Source organism: Telopea speciosissima, chromosome 2 (genome assembly GCF_018873765.1).
Source record: "Telopea speciosissima isolate NSW1024214 ecotype Mountain lineage chromosome 2, Tspe_v1, whole genome shotgun sequence".
NCBI lineage: Eukaryota > Viridiplantae > Streptophyta > Magnoliopsida > Proteales > Proteaceae > Telopea > Telopea speciosissima.
The window spans coordinates 54,781,217-54,796,170 of NC_057917.1; the positions used below are offsets into that span (position 1 = coordinate 54,781,217).

Consider the following 14,954-nt stretch of genomic DNA (forward strand, 5'->3'; position numbering starts at 1 on the left):
CTCTCACTTCAGCCAGTCACGCTTGCCCTTTTCAGCTTAAACAACTAAAACCCCAAGGTTGTTGATATTTCTCGGAAGTGGGAAGGGAAGTGACCAGGAACAACCACCTGACCAACCTCACATCTAAATTTGAAGGTTTTACTGCTCAAGATCTCTCTCTCTCTCTCTCTCTCTCTCTCTCAAAACAGAATCCCCAGATCGGAAGATAAAGCTTGTTGTCCTTGTATTTAATTCCCGTCTTTGATCTTTATTGAACTCTGTTGGGTTTTCTATTCTCTCAGAGTCTTTTAATGTCTTACAAACCCCTTTGAAGACGTTCTGTAGTGGACGCAGTGGTTATTAATTCCTTCTCTTTCAATTGCCCCAGAAAGTAATTGCTTCTCTTTCTGCATTGAGCTCTTGGGGATATCCATTTGCATCATAAGAGATAGGGCTCCATCTTCTATACGTTTGTCTTTCTTTTTTTTTTTTCCTTCGGAGTTCTAATGGGCAATCGGCAAATGACAATCTAGCGATGGATTTCTCAAAATTTTAACATAAAAAAATGCTTTCTTTAAGGTCAGTTTCCATGTTTGATTATTGCTTCAGATTTTTCTCTGTAAAAGAGCTGATTTTTATTCTTGAATTCTCTCTCTCGTTTGAGCTTTCCATGGCTATCCAGTTTAGGTGGGCATTCTTATAGGAACCGTTTTCCTTCAATTGATTGCTTTTGCTTGATTTGGGTTTTCTTCCATTTTCTGTAATGTAGGGATTTTTGGAGAAGGCATCGTAGGAAGGTTTTTGTTACCGTGGGAGTTCTAGGGAGCGGATATGTTTTGTATAAACTTTATCATGCTCATAAGCAGAAGCTCTCTGATTTGGAGAGAGAACTTGAAGGCGAGAGGGCAACTGATGAACTCATTAAGGCCCAGTTAAGAGAATTAAATTCCTACACTCTTTCTGGATATTTTCGTCTACAGTACTCTTTTTCGTTCATTCTTCTTCCTGACTTCTGTTTTCTTTGATTGGTAGACTGCAAGCCCATTTTGAAAACATTCAAAGAATAGCTGATTCGACAACGTTGCCTTATTCAATGAATTATTTGCAAAGTCGGATCTCGGAGGAGTTGGACCTTTCACACTTGACTGCAAGGCTTTCGCAGGGGAAGGGTCAGCCCAACACCCTTACCTCTTTGGAGAAACTCCAGCTATGGGAGAGACTCAAAATTTTAAGTATGAATTTGTTATGTATATTTTGCTGTCAGTCTTGTCTGAATTTTCGGTAATAATTTCATATAGTATATGCTCTCTTTAATCTGATGCATTCCACTGGAAAGGTGAATAAGATGACATTTAAGAAACAATTGGATTCTTTTTCTTAGTTGGGTTAATTTTGTCAAACAGGTTTCACAAGAATGATATCGTCATTGTGGGGGATGACAATGCTTAGCTTATATATAAGAGTACAGGTCAACATTTTAGGCAGACATCTATACATTGATACAGCCCGGGAAGGTTCTCATCTACTGGTAAGAACTACTTTCTTTTCCATAGCTCTCCTTAATCTACATGACCGGTTCTCCTTATTTGTCATCTGGATTGTACAATTGATAATGTTCATGGAAATAACTGAACTTCTGTTCCTTATAGCAGTGTAGCTATTGTTTCATGTTTCTTATCATTGTTCTCAAACTAAGAAGTCATGCTATGTTGCCAATGTTGCAAAGTTGCTGAGATTCTTTTGCATTTTGGGATGGTTTTAATCATTTGCATCCAAGTACTGTTGCTAAATCTATATTTATTAGAAAATTGGATTGATCGGATAATAGACTATTATGCAATTTGACAATATATAATGGAAGTGGAAATCTGGAATAGCTTATGTTCATTGTAAGGATAGTTTGGAGGACTCATACTAATGGACTGTGAATTGTGACCAAGGATAACTCATCAGTATAATATAGGACAGGGGCACTAAAATATTTCAAAACTTTTGAAGCGATAGAATGAAGATCAACAACTTTGGTGGGTGAGTTAGAGTTGAAGTGAGGATTCCTCAAAATTTATTCCCCAACCCCCTCTTCCCCAGAATAAAAAAGAGGAAATTGTCAATGAAATCTGATTAGTTCTTGAATATACACTTTTTGGTCTCATAAAAAACTTAGATGATGGACACACATTTGTATCTTATTTGTGCCGACATCTCTGGGAAGCATGTCTTGTTTGAAGTCTGTGGAGGCATGTACAAAAGGTGGTTTCAGATACCTCCTAAAGATTCAAGGCTACTCTTCTCTAATAATATTCTCTCAAAATACAGTTACAAGTTTGAATTTTATTTCTTGAAACTCCTACAATACTGATCTCTATAAATATAGCATTTTTCTCACCCTTAGAATCTGCATGGTGACTGAAACTGGTTTCTATTGGAAGATTTTAGCATTTCTTTCAAACTCTCCAACTATAAGTCTATAACTAAGGGAGTTTGACTGTTGTGTGAATGTTGGAAGGATATCTTTTGGAGGAGGGGGGGGGGGAGTTTATGACATTCTCAGGAGGAAGAGGAGAGAGTTTATGGGTGTGGCATGGACCAGTATTATGGAGTGAGACAAAAATTTGAGAGGGGTGATAAGCTGTGGGTTTGGTGTGACATATGATGTGTGTGCGGATTTGGAGAGGGGGGGGGGTTGAGGAGCCTCTTAAATCCCTTGATGAGAATGCTTGGGTGATGGATTGCTATGAATGGAGGTGCGAAACCTCAATGACTGGGAGTTGGAGTAATGCAAGGGCATTACCACCACCATTGGATGTGGTTTGATCTTTTATTTTGGGCCTTGGATTTGTACTTTGTAACTTGGATGTGTTGTAATAGGGAAAATTTCCTGGATCTACTTAACAACAAAAAGATTTACAAAACTGGAATATATAAATTATGCTTTACAATTACAAATTACGATGTTGAAAAGATTTACTTAACCCCGTCAAATTAAAAAAACTAAAATAAACAACCTAAAATACCCCCACAACCCACCTTCTTCTTCTCACGAATTTGTTATTCAACCGCTTCACAACTCCCGCCTTCCTTCTCTTTGATCTTTTATTTCAATCAGAATTGCTTTCGAGTTAAGCATTGTGCCTCTCTCTCCCCTTCTCTTCTTCTTGCTCGATTGCTCCCTGGGTTATATCTGCCGGAACGATGTGCTCGACTTTCTTGAATTGGGTTGGCTTGGGAGATGAAAGCTTCAAATCAAGTTCTTTTATGGTGTCGAAGGTCTTGCGTGACGTTGGTTTGGAGTTGAACTGTGGGAAGAGTGATCGGTTTAGGGAGGATGCTTCTGTGGTATTGGAGTTGGGAGAACTTTGCTGTCAACAGTGGCTTAGAGGTCTTCCAAAGCTTTGCTACTCTGCACTAATTCTTTTTCTAGTTTACGTATGGCCAAATATTTCAGAGACCTCAGAAATAAAAAGAAGAGATGGGACGGTGAACAATAATATTAAATGAGAATTGTAACTTCTCAAAGCAGTATCAAATAAGGCTGAGATTTTACCAACAGAATCGTCTGGCTCTCTTGATCACTTCCAGGCCAGAAAATAATATTTTAATAGAGTTGAAAATGGTGCAATGTGCTGGTTGCAGAAAAAACTCAGAAACAGAGTATGGAAATGGTTCTTCTATATTTTCATATTTGAAAAACTAGAATCGATTTTAAAATTTCAGAGAGTCTTTTAGTATCTAGGATGAGGAAGATAAACAGTTCAAGCGAGCTGAAACTTGACCAAAAAACAGAGGTTTCGACCGGCTTAAAAAGCAAGGGAAAACTGAGGGAAGAAAAGAAGAGAAACAGAGAGAGTAATAAGAAGAGATCTGACTTGAGATGGAGTAGGAATAAAACTGAAACAATTGGACCCAGAACACTATACGATAACTCTAGTAGTAGAAGAATGCAGAAATGTTCCTTAGTCATCGAAGAAGTTGTCAAGGATGAAAGATTCCAACAGAAGTCGAGAGCGAGAGAGTGAGTGAGACTTGATAAATTACAAAGATGTTGGGGGTATTTTAAGAAATTCACTTATCTTTTTCTAATGGGTTGGGGTTTTTGTAAATCTTTTCTACCTTAAAACTAATTCGTGTAAAATAAATTTAAAGTGCGCCGGACGGGTAAATCTTTTTTTAATCATGTAGGTGGGGGTGGTCATTTTGCATCCCTTGGGTCTGGGCGCAGGTGCCACACTGCCATGCAGGGTTCTTTTTCCCTAACTTAATAAAAGAGATAGAAGACTCAACTGAACAGGAAACTCCCCTTCATTGCAGGCTGTCTTGGAGAGTCGATCCTTTACTCAAATACTGTAATGATAAAGAAAAGATTACCCAACAGAAAAGGGAACCTTCTCCCAGCCGCAGGCTGTGATTAGGTGTTCTAATCTAGCCCACAGTTTCTTGTTTCTATAAAAACCAGAACTGAACAGCAGGGTTTGGTTTGAATCAGATGGAACCAAAACAAACCACTCCTGCACTTGTGGTATTTAGGGAGGGGAAAGAGTTCAGATTATGGAGATTTGGTTTCAGGACTGTTTGCGTCAAGCCCTTTTTTGCCATATTACAAGATGGTGGTTGCCTCTTTTCCCACACAATTGTATGGAATTCATCCATCCCACCATGTGTTACCTCTTTTTTTTTTTTTCTTTCTTGATCTCCAATCATAAAACAAGTAATTAATAGAAACTCCTAACTTTCTAAATAATTAATTAGGGCACTTAAGCTGGGGAAAACAATCACCAAGACTTCATCTTTTTAATGGCAGCAGGAATATGAGTATGCATATGTTAAAAAATTTGTAGTTCATTTCTAAAACTGTTATAACCACCTATCACCAGCTAGGGTGTTACACTTATTTTATGTTGTTACGCTCCCTCTCTGACTCTTAATTTTTTACACTCCCTCTTTACCGCTATCTTCTCTATGGGCCCCTACCACTAAGTAATAACTGAGGGAGGGAGGTAGGGGTACAAGTCATGTAGATAGGACCAAGAGTAGGTGAAAATCTTCATCCCAGTAAGGGGTATAAAAGGAAAGTTACTAAGTATTCCCATCACCATCTAGGGAGTTAATTTAGGTTGTTGCTCTCTCTCTCTCACACACACACACACAATTCTTTTCACTCCCTCTTCAGCAAAAGCTCCTCTATGGGCCCTACTACTAAGTATTCCCATATGTGTAATAGTCAGAAAGGGGAGGTTTAAGTGATTATTTATTCCCTCTTAAGAGCTCTAACTAATTGCTTTGAAATAGGGAGATTCTATTAATTACTTTATGAGAAGGGGGATTAGGTAAACGTCAATTTTGGGAGCTCATGGATGATTTAATGCAGAGTTTTGGCCAAGATGAATCGATTATTATTGGAGCTGACCTGAACGGACATGTTGGGAGCGATCGTAGAGGTTATGAAGGTATCCATGGCGGTTTCGGGGTTGAGGAGAGAAACGATGAGGGGACCTCAATCCTAGACTTTGCGGTAGCCTATGATCTTCCCATTGTGAACACTTTCTTTGAAAAAAAGAGAGGAGCACTTAGTTACCTATAAAAGTGGGAATCATCACAGCCAAATAGATTTCTTCCTAACTAGAAGGATAGACAAATTGATATGTAAGGACTGTAAGGTTATCCCTGGGGAGTGCCTCACCACCCAACATAGACTGGTAGTCATGGATTTGTGCCTTAGTGCACAAAAGTGTAGCAGGAGGGAACCTTTGCACCCTAAGATATGGTGGGGAGATTAAAAGGGGAGTCCCTTCGGACATTTACTGATAATATAGTAAAACAAGGAAAATGGGACTTTGAGGGAGACACCAATGTGATGTGGAACGATATAATGACTTGTATTAAGAGGGTGGCCAAAGATGTGCAAGGCGAAGCAAAGGGTAACCGTCAGGCCCCTAAGGAAACATGGTGGTATAACGATGAAGTCCAAGCAGCCATTAAGACCTAAATAGATTGTTTTAAGACATGGCAAAGGACTAAAGAGACGGAGGATAAAAAGAGGTATTTTGAGGCCATAAACGAAGCTAGGAAGATTGTGGGAATGGCTAGGGCAAAGAAATTTGAGGATCTCTATATCAGCCTAAACACAAAAGAAGGGGGAAAAGCTACATATATGATAGCTAAGATGAGAGAAAGGAAGAGTAGAGATTTCGACCAGATAAGGACGTAAGGTGTATCAAGGGCGAGAATGGAAGAGTGTTGGTTATGGATGAGGGCATTGTGAAGAGATGGGACGAGTATATCTGTGACCTACTTAATGGAGATGGGCCGAGTAGAATTGACCCAGACGAGTACTCTATTCAACATGATACCACACATCATAGTTATTTAAGAAAAGTTAGTATGGCGAAAGTTAAAGAAGCATTAAGAAAGATGAAAGCTGGCTAGACTTCAGGCCCATATGAGATCCCAATAGAAGTGTGGAAAACCCTAGGAGTTTATGGAGTTTATTGGTTAATCAAGCTGTTTAACAGGATTATGAACACAAGGAGGATGCTAGATGAATGGAGGAGAAGCATTGGAGTCCCAATTTACACAATAAAGGTGATATCCAAAGCTGTAGTAACTATAGAGGCATAAAGCTAATGAGTCACACTATGAAACTTTGGGAGAAGTTTCTTGAAGCCCATTTGAGAAGAGAGACTCATCTCTTGGTGAACCAGTTTGGCTTCATGCCCGGTAAATCCACAACAAAAGCTATCTACTTATTAAGGAGGCTCATGGAAAGGTATAGAGATAGCAAGAAGCATCTCCTTATGGTCTTCATTGACCTGAAAAAAGCCTATAACCAAGTCCCTAGAGATTTAATCCAGCATACTCTGGTGAAGAGAGGAGTGTCGAGTAAATATGTGCAGGTAATTAAAGATATGTATGAGGGCGTGGTGACTAGTGTAAGATTTATGGGAGGTCAGGGCATGGAATTCCCAATTACGATTGGGTTACATTAGGGATCCGCCTTAAGCCCTTATCTATTTGCGCTTATCATGGACGACTAACCAAGAGCATTCAAGACGAGGTCCTGTGGTGCATGCTCTTCGCCGATGATATCGCTCTGGTGGATGAGACAAAAGAAGGGATTAACGCTAAGTTAGAGCTATGGAGATCAACCTTGGAAACAAGAGGCCTTAAGATTATTAGAACGAAGATGGAGTATATGATGTGTAATTTTAGTCATACTATGATGGATACTGATATGGTGTGAATTGAGGAAAGAGAGATACCGCAAAGTGATTATTTTAGATATTTGTGGTCTATCATGAAAAGAAGGTGACATAGAGGATGATGTTTCACAGAGAATTAAAGTTGGATGGATGAAGGGGAGAGGTGCGTCCGGAGTTTTGTGTGACCGACGTATTCCTTTAAAGCTTAAAGGAAAGTTCTATAGGATTGTTGTTTGACTGGATATGATGTATGGGGCAGAATGTTGGGAAGTTAAGAAGTATCATATTGATAAGCTTTGTGTAGCAAAAATGAGGATGTTAAGATGGATGTGTGGAAAAACAAGGAAGGATAGAGTACGGAATGAACATATTTGATCGGACTTGGGAGTAACCCCGATCAATGACAAGCTATGAGAGAGTCGTTTAAGGTGGTATGGTCATATTCAATGGAAGCCTAGGGAAGCCCCAGTAAGGAGGAGTGAGATGATTCCGATTGAAGGAGCTAAAAGAGCTAGGGGTAGACCTAAAATGACCATAGGAGAAGTGGTGAGGAAGGACATGCATAGGCTAGGGCTTGTTCCAACTTCCGAGTATGATCTCGAACAAAGCCTATTGGAGGGCAAGGATCCATGTTGCAGACCCCATTTAGCTGAGATTCTCTTGACGGGCTGGGCTATGCCTCTTTCCTCTTACTATCTTTCATCGTTCATTTTTCTATTTATTTCCCATCTTTCATTTGTCCGTTTCCGACCCCATTAAGTTGGGATAAGGCTGAGTTTGTTGTTGTTGTTGGTTTTTATGAAGATATTAACAGTTAATCATCTGATCAATAGGGTGGGAATGCCCGGTGCAATTTTGTTTAAGCCATTTGGTAGAGATCCTACAAGCATTTAATGTGCCATTCAGCTCCTAGATACTGTCCTTGAAGATGGGAGACAGCTCATATTGGAGGAGCCGTAAAGAGTCTGGAAGGTGACGCCATTGCTGCTTTTTGAAACTTATGGTGAGCCCCTAATCTCAGTTTTTGAAGAAAAGGAGTTGCTGCTGGAAATCGTACTAAGAAAACTTAAATGGGCTGTGGCAGCTCGGAACTCTTTCTCCTGCAATTTAGATGTTAATTGTTTCTGAATGTAGATACATTAGGTTTCCTTTTTCTAGAAGAACTTCTATGGAGAGGACAACTTATTATTTTTATTCTATTGATACTGGTTTTGGTGCAGCAAGGACTCTCGGTTGGGCTTAGGCAGGGCTGAATCTTCCCCAAATTCTGGGTTTATTTAAACCCATATCGAGTAACCTATGCCAGCCCATTCTGCCCCATCAACCAGCCTTAATTGGAGGAAGATATTTTCCAGAATAATTTCCATATTTCCCAGATTCCCTTTCTGTTTAAGGAGGACATAATGATCAGATTGTGTGGGCCCCATGGCCAGCTAGCTGGGAGATAAAGATTGAAGATTAATTGGCCATGCGTGGAGGACGATTTGATAATTTCTTTTGTCCTAGATTTTAGGGAAGAGTTGTTACTTGCGTATGGATTTTATTAGCTTAGGGATAGTTTCTACTTTAAATTATATTGCTTATGTAATTAGGACTTTATCTTGCCAATTAGGATTGGATTGTTGTTTGGTTTTGAAAAACCGAGGCTGCTGTGAGATGCAGTTGAGCGGTGAGATGCCTGGGAGAGAGTCAGTGACTCAATCTTATTTATTGATCTTCTTCTACCTTCTATCTTATATATATATTTTTTTCTATTGAATCCTGTCTTCTATTCCAATCGATTTCAGTGAGAGTTCTGCCCAGAAAATTGCTGATATGCTGAAAACCATTTGAAAGCCTGAATCAGCCACTGGAATTGATGTTCGATTGTTACTTGAAGGCCTGAGAATATCAGTACATTGATCCTACTGTAGTGTTGGTTCTTAGTTGAACTAACCTCTACATTATGATATCAGAGCCTACCGTGGCGAGCCATGAAGACGGACGTGCACAACAAGAAGCTTTGTCCAAGAATGATCAAAACTCGAGGACAAGTTTTTTCTATGAGCAGCAAGGACTCTTGGTTGGGCTAAGGCAGAGCTTTATCTGCCCTAATTTCTGGGTTTATTCCAACCCATATCGAGTAACCTATGCCAGCCCAACCGAGATGGGTTTATATCTGTCAGGTGATGACCACCCTCTATATTTGTCAACTGGGTGAAGGCTTGTATCTCTTCCACAAAGTTCTCTGTTCTTGTTAACGGCAGCCCTGCTGGTTACTTTGATGCCTCTGTGGGAATTAGACAAGGCTGCCCCCTTTCCCCATATTTGTTCACTTTGGCTTTGGAAGCTCTTTCCAGGGAAATTCAAATCAGCACTGATCATCAGCTTATCACTCCTATGCCCAAGTGTAAAGCTCTCAACTTATCTCACTTGGCCTTTGTGGATGACCTAATGATCTTCTCAAAGGCTTCCCTTGCCTCCCTGGACTCCATTATGCTTTGCTTGTAGCACTTCCATGAGTTATCGGGTCTTCGCATCAACCCTTCTAAGTCTCTCCTATTCTTTGCGGGGGTCTCTGAGCAGAACAAGGCTGCCTTGTTGGATAGGTCTGGTTTCCAAGAAGGTCATCTCCCAGTCAAGTATTTGGGTCTTCCTTTGGTCCCTGCCAGGCTTTCAGCCCATCACTGCACTCCTATGCTCGACCTCATCCGGAAAAGGCTTCAGTTATGGAAAGGCAAGCTTCTTTCTTATGCGGGCAGACTAGTCCTTATCAGATCAGTTTTAGAATCTTTTTATATTTACTGGTCTGGAATCTATGGGCTACCTCAAGCTACTATTAAATCCTTGGAATCTCTTCTGGCTTCCTTTCTTTGGAAGGGCAGCGATACTTCTAGATTCCTGCATCCCCTTCCCTGGGCTGCTGTGTGCCTGTCGAAGAAAGAAGGTGGCTTGGGCATTAGAAGAATTAAGGAAGTGAACTTGGCCGGTATCTCCAAATTAATCTGGAAGATTGCTTCAAGGCACAAGAGCATTTGGGTTGACTGGATCTACTCGAGGCCCCTTAGGCATTACTCCATTTGGACGGCTTCTCCGCCGAGTGATTCTTCTTGGGTTTGGCGCAAAATGTTAGATTCCCGTCACTTGGTCAGCCTTGTTATCAAAACTCAGATTGGGGATGGACTATCATCCTTTCTCTGGCTGGATCACTGGCATCCTAAGGGTCTTCTTCTTCCCCTGGTCACTCCTAGGATCATTTACACTTTAGGCCTTCACAGGCTCTCTTTGGTGGCTGACATCCTTGATCACTCTAGCTGGGCTCCTCCTGCGACTTCCTCTACGGTCCTTGCAAGCATATGGAATGATCTCTCTTCCATCACCAGAAGGCCTTTGGGCCATGGTACTAAATCTCGTTTCGTTTCGGTGTTTCGGTTTGACCGAAATTTCCAAGATACCAAAATTTCGACGATCGCCGAAATATGGTATCTTTCTGTGGGTGTAAAATGCCAAAATGACCGAGATTTCCGAAATTTTCGAAACGAGATTACCGAAATTACTGAGATTTCCGAAATTTTCGAAACGAGATGACCGAAATTTCCGAAATATTGCACGTGACACTTTTAGTGACTTTTTCAATATCTCGCGATATATCGTGAGTCCACGATATTTCGTCGATATCTCGCGAGATATCTTCGAATTATGGTATTTTTCCATTTCGGATTGGTATCGTATCTCGGACAGCTCGAGATATACGAAATTTGGCGAAATATCGCCGAAATTTCGCAAGATTTTGAACCTTGCTTTGGGCAGCCAGGATTGTGTTAACTGGTTGGCAAGCAACCCTGCTCTCTTATCCTCTAAATCAGCCTGGGATCTCATTCGGCACAAGGGCCCCCTCGCCCCCTGGAGAAAGCTGCTTTGGTTCAAGCACCACATTCCTAGACACTGCTTCACGGCTTGGAGGATCTTCAACAACTGCCTTCTTACTCAGGCCTTCTTGCAGTATCGCCACATTCCTGTCTCCTCCTCTTGCTGCCTTCGCTGGAACAATGTGGAAGACACTGACCACCTCTTCTTCGAATGCCCAACTGCGGCAGCAATCTGGAAAGGCATCCTCCAAAAATGTTGGCCTGCCCCTAGGAGAATCGTCCCCTTCTCTCGGGAATGGATTTGGATTGATATGACTTTTGGGGGCCGATCGGTGTGCGACACTGTTGGAAAGCTTGCTTTTTGTGCTACCCTGAACCAAATTTGGATGGAGCACAATATCAGGAAATGGACGTCCAACTCTAGATCCTACCAGCAGATTTGGGATTCCATCTCCTTCGATATTAGGGCGAAGCTTTCGGCTGCTCCTCCCTCCTTTTGTTTTGACACCCTTAGGAACAAGCTTATTGTTGTTTCCTGGGGCCTCACCTCTGTCTCCTTTGATTCCCCTAGCCAGCAAAGCTGATGCAGGGGTTCCTTATTTTTTCTTTGGTTGCTCCCCCTTGAGGGCACTGTAATTTTCTTTCCTTCTTGGTAATGAATTTCTTATTCTCCCAAAAAAAAAAAAACCTATGCCAGCCCATTCTACCACATCGACCCGCCTTTATTGGAGGAAGATATTTTCCAGAATAATTACCATATTTCCCAGATTCTGTTGCTGGTTAAGGAGGACATAATGATCAGATTGTGTGGGACCCATGGCCAGCAAGGTGAGAGATAAAGATTGAAGATTAATTGGCCATGCATGGAGGAGGATTTGATAACTTCTCTAGTCCTAGATTTTAGGGAAGAGTTGTTACTTGCTTCTGGGTTTTATTAGCATAGAGATAGTTTCTACTTTAAATTATATTGCTTATGTAATTAAGACTTTATCTTGCCAATTAGGATTGGATTTGTTTGGAATATTTCTGGAATATTTAGGATGTAATTGGTTTTATTAATACAGGCAATAGACTTGACAGAATGGCCAACGATTGAGAGAAAATTATGAGTTTGGTTTTCTAAAACTGAGACCGCTGTGAGATACAGTTGAGAGGTGAGATGCCTGGGAGGGAGTGAGAGGCTTAATTGAATTTATCCATCTTCTTCTACCTTCTATCTTCTATTTCTTTTTTTCTATTGATTTCTGTATTCTATTCCAATCGATTTCAGTGAGAGTTCTGCCCTGAAAGTTACTTCGAAAGCCTGAATCAGCCACTGGAATTGATGTTCGATTGTTACATGAAGGCCTGAGAATGTCAGTACATCGATCATACTGTAGTGTTGGTTGTTAGTTGAACTAACCTGTACATTAGGTTTAGGTTTTGTTTGGCATGTCGAAAATATAGAGGTGGTATTGCTCAGTCTCATAAGCATGACATGGTTGGAAAATTCATCATGCAAAAGAAATATAAAAGTTAGGTACATTAATTTTTCTTCTGCATAAATTTATAAAGAATGAAGAGATGCCAAGGTCATTTTTCTGTTGTAATATAGGATGATATATGATAGCATTGCAAAGATAGTATGTCGTTGTCTAAGGATGACCTAGAACACCCTATGGATTTCTATTTTCTAGAACTTACTGATGCAGATAAATCACCTAAATGGTCTTATTTTATTTGAAATAAGCTTTGGGTTGGGTCTTAAGGCCTTTGATCCAATGGGTTTTCTTTGTAATGAGCCACTTTAATGGGCCTATAATATGGGTAGAGGCTTGGCATGCAGGATTGGTTATGTAAAATGCCTTTATTTCTTTATTTTGATTATTATTATTATGTGTTTTAGTTAGGCTGGATTAGGATTCTATAAGTCTAGTGCTTTTTTGAGAAAGATTCCTAGTCAGTTTATGTTACCTTATTAGTTAAGGATTTCGTTAGCTCTTTCCTTTTTTGTGTTTGAGTCTTCTATATAAGTTTGTAAGGGGCTACAACCTTGTACACAAATTGGATTAATGAGATTTTGGCTTGAGCCTTTTCTTTACTCTCTGAGATTCAGATTTGCTGTGAGATGCGGTGTTATGTGGTGGGGTACCATTAATGTTTGGTGGATTCCAGTCGAGGCTAGGTGGGATGCTTAGTCATATCTTCTTCTTCTTCTTCTTCTTGCAGGATTAAGTGAGGTACTCCCTCCATGCATCAACTCTCCCCGGCTTGAAAGCATTCGTCCCCGACGAATATAAAAGTGACATGTGTTGCTCGTAGAGGTCCAGGTTGAGTTGCTTGAAATCGTCTGCATGAATCCAAATGCAACCAATCTTTGGTTGTCCCTTCCACTTGACAAGAAACTTGTGGTAGCCACTGCCATTACGTATCACAATGTATCTATCATTGAAGACATCTTCAATCTCGTCCGTTAGTGGTGTAATGAGCTGGGGTACCCAAAGGAAATGCTCAGTGTCGCCCTCATTTGAATGGTGACCCACACAAAGAGCCAAATATGCCACGTTGAAGACGTTGCTAATGGTAATATCCGGTGGCAGTTCTAGAACATAAGCATTAGGGCAATCTTCTTTAGTATTTTGCAAGGACCCATCTTCTACGGATGTAGCTTGTGGTTGGTGCCAGGTGTAAACCTTTCTGGAGTGATTCATAGCATCACCAATTCACCATATCTCCAGGTCTGAACTCGACGTAACGATGATGACGACGACGACGACGATCAGCCATAGCCTTATATGTATCATTATTGAGAGCAATGCATTGGCTCAGGTCAGCGTGTAACTCAGTGTTATGACAGATAAACTCGTTCACCTCAATACTAACACATACATGAGAAGAGAGGGGAAGCAAGTCAATCGGCTTCTTAGGTTGAATTTCGAGTATGATCTCGAATGGAGTACGTCCCATAGTGCAGTTAATCGAGTTGTAAGTGAACTCGACTATGTTGAGTATGGACGGCCAGGTCTTCTCACAATCCCTCACGAGGCAACGTAAGAGATTACCCAAACTTCGATTGACAACCTGTTTGTGGTTGGAAGCTTGTAGAGAATTGCAACTTTGTATTCGTCTTCATCCACAATGTCTTCCAGAAATAACTCATGAAATTAACATCTCGATCTGAAATGATTGTGATAAAGTTATAGAAAGGATTCAGTAGCCCAACACCTACATAACCCAACCCAAAGCTTATTTCCAATAAATAAGCCCTTTAGGTGACTTATCTGCATCACTTATAACCTCTAATTCTGTTTTATTCTTCTCTATTTCAATCCCAATGATTATCCTCTCCTTTTAAAATTACTTCCAGATTCACCCACTATTTGGTTTACCTTATTTTAAGGGCTTGCACTGTTCCATATATTACAAAATTGCCATTTGAGCCTTTACTAGCTTGGGTGGGCCTATAGCGATCCCAAACTTAGGGTTTCGATCCCGAATTTGCATCAGATCGACTCTGGCAACCCATGTATACGCACAAAGAGGGCTGCAATATGACTGGCATCAAAAGTTCTGGCATCAAAAGTTCTCCGACATGGAATGAGGTGCACCATCTTCGAAAACCTATCAACCATCACAAATATAGAATCGTGCTTCTCCTGAGTAGTGGGCAGGCCAAGCACGAAGTTCATGTTGATGTGAATCCAGGGTGTATGAGGAATAGGCAGCGGGGAATATAGAGCAGTATTTTGCTTCGTCCCTTTCACGAGGTGACACATGCGACACTGCTTGTGTACATGCTCGACATCCCTTTGAAGATGTGGCCAATAGAAGCGTTTAGTTACTTGGGGTGTTCTTTGATTCACAAAATGTAGAAGACTTTTCTTCGCTAGAGCCTACCATGGAAGGCTGTGTAGAAGAGTTCAAAAGAGGACGATGTTGAAGTAGTGGTGGA

At 40.7% G+C, this 14,954-nt stretch overlaps 1 protein-coding gene across 1 annotated transcript in view; it reads left to right on the plus strand.

Moving 5' to 3' along the window:
- Positions 1 to 345: 345 nt before the first annotated feature.
- Positions 346 to 14,954, plus strand: part of LOC122652927 (peroxisome biogenesis protein 3-2-like) — a 28,648-nt gene continuing 14,039 nt past the window's right edge. Inside the window, exons 1-4 of the mRNA XM_043846812.1 lie at positions 346 to 558; positions 749 to 910; positions 1,012 to 1,211; positions 1,383 to 1,507. Of these exons, the coding sequence (XP_043702747.1) occupies positions 545 to 558; positions 749 to 910; positions 1,012 to 1,211; positions 1,383 to 1,507 (501 nt within the window). The 5' untranslated portion in view covers positions 346 to 544. The remainder of the gene's footprint in view (positions 559 to 748; positions 911 to 1,011; positions 1,212 to 1,382; positions 1,508 to 14,954) is intronic.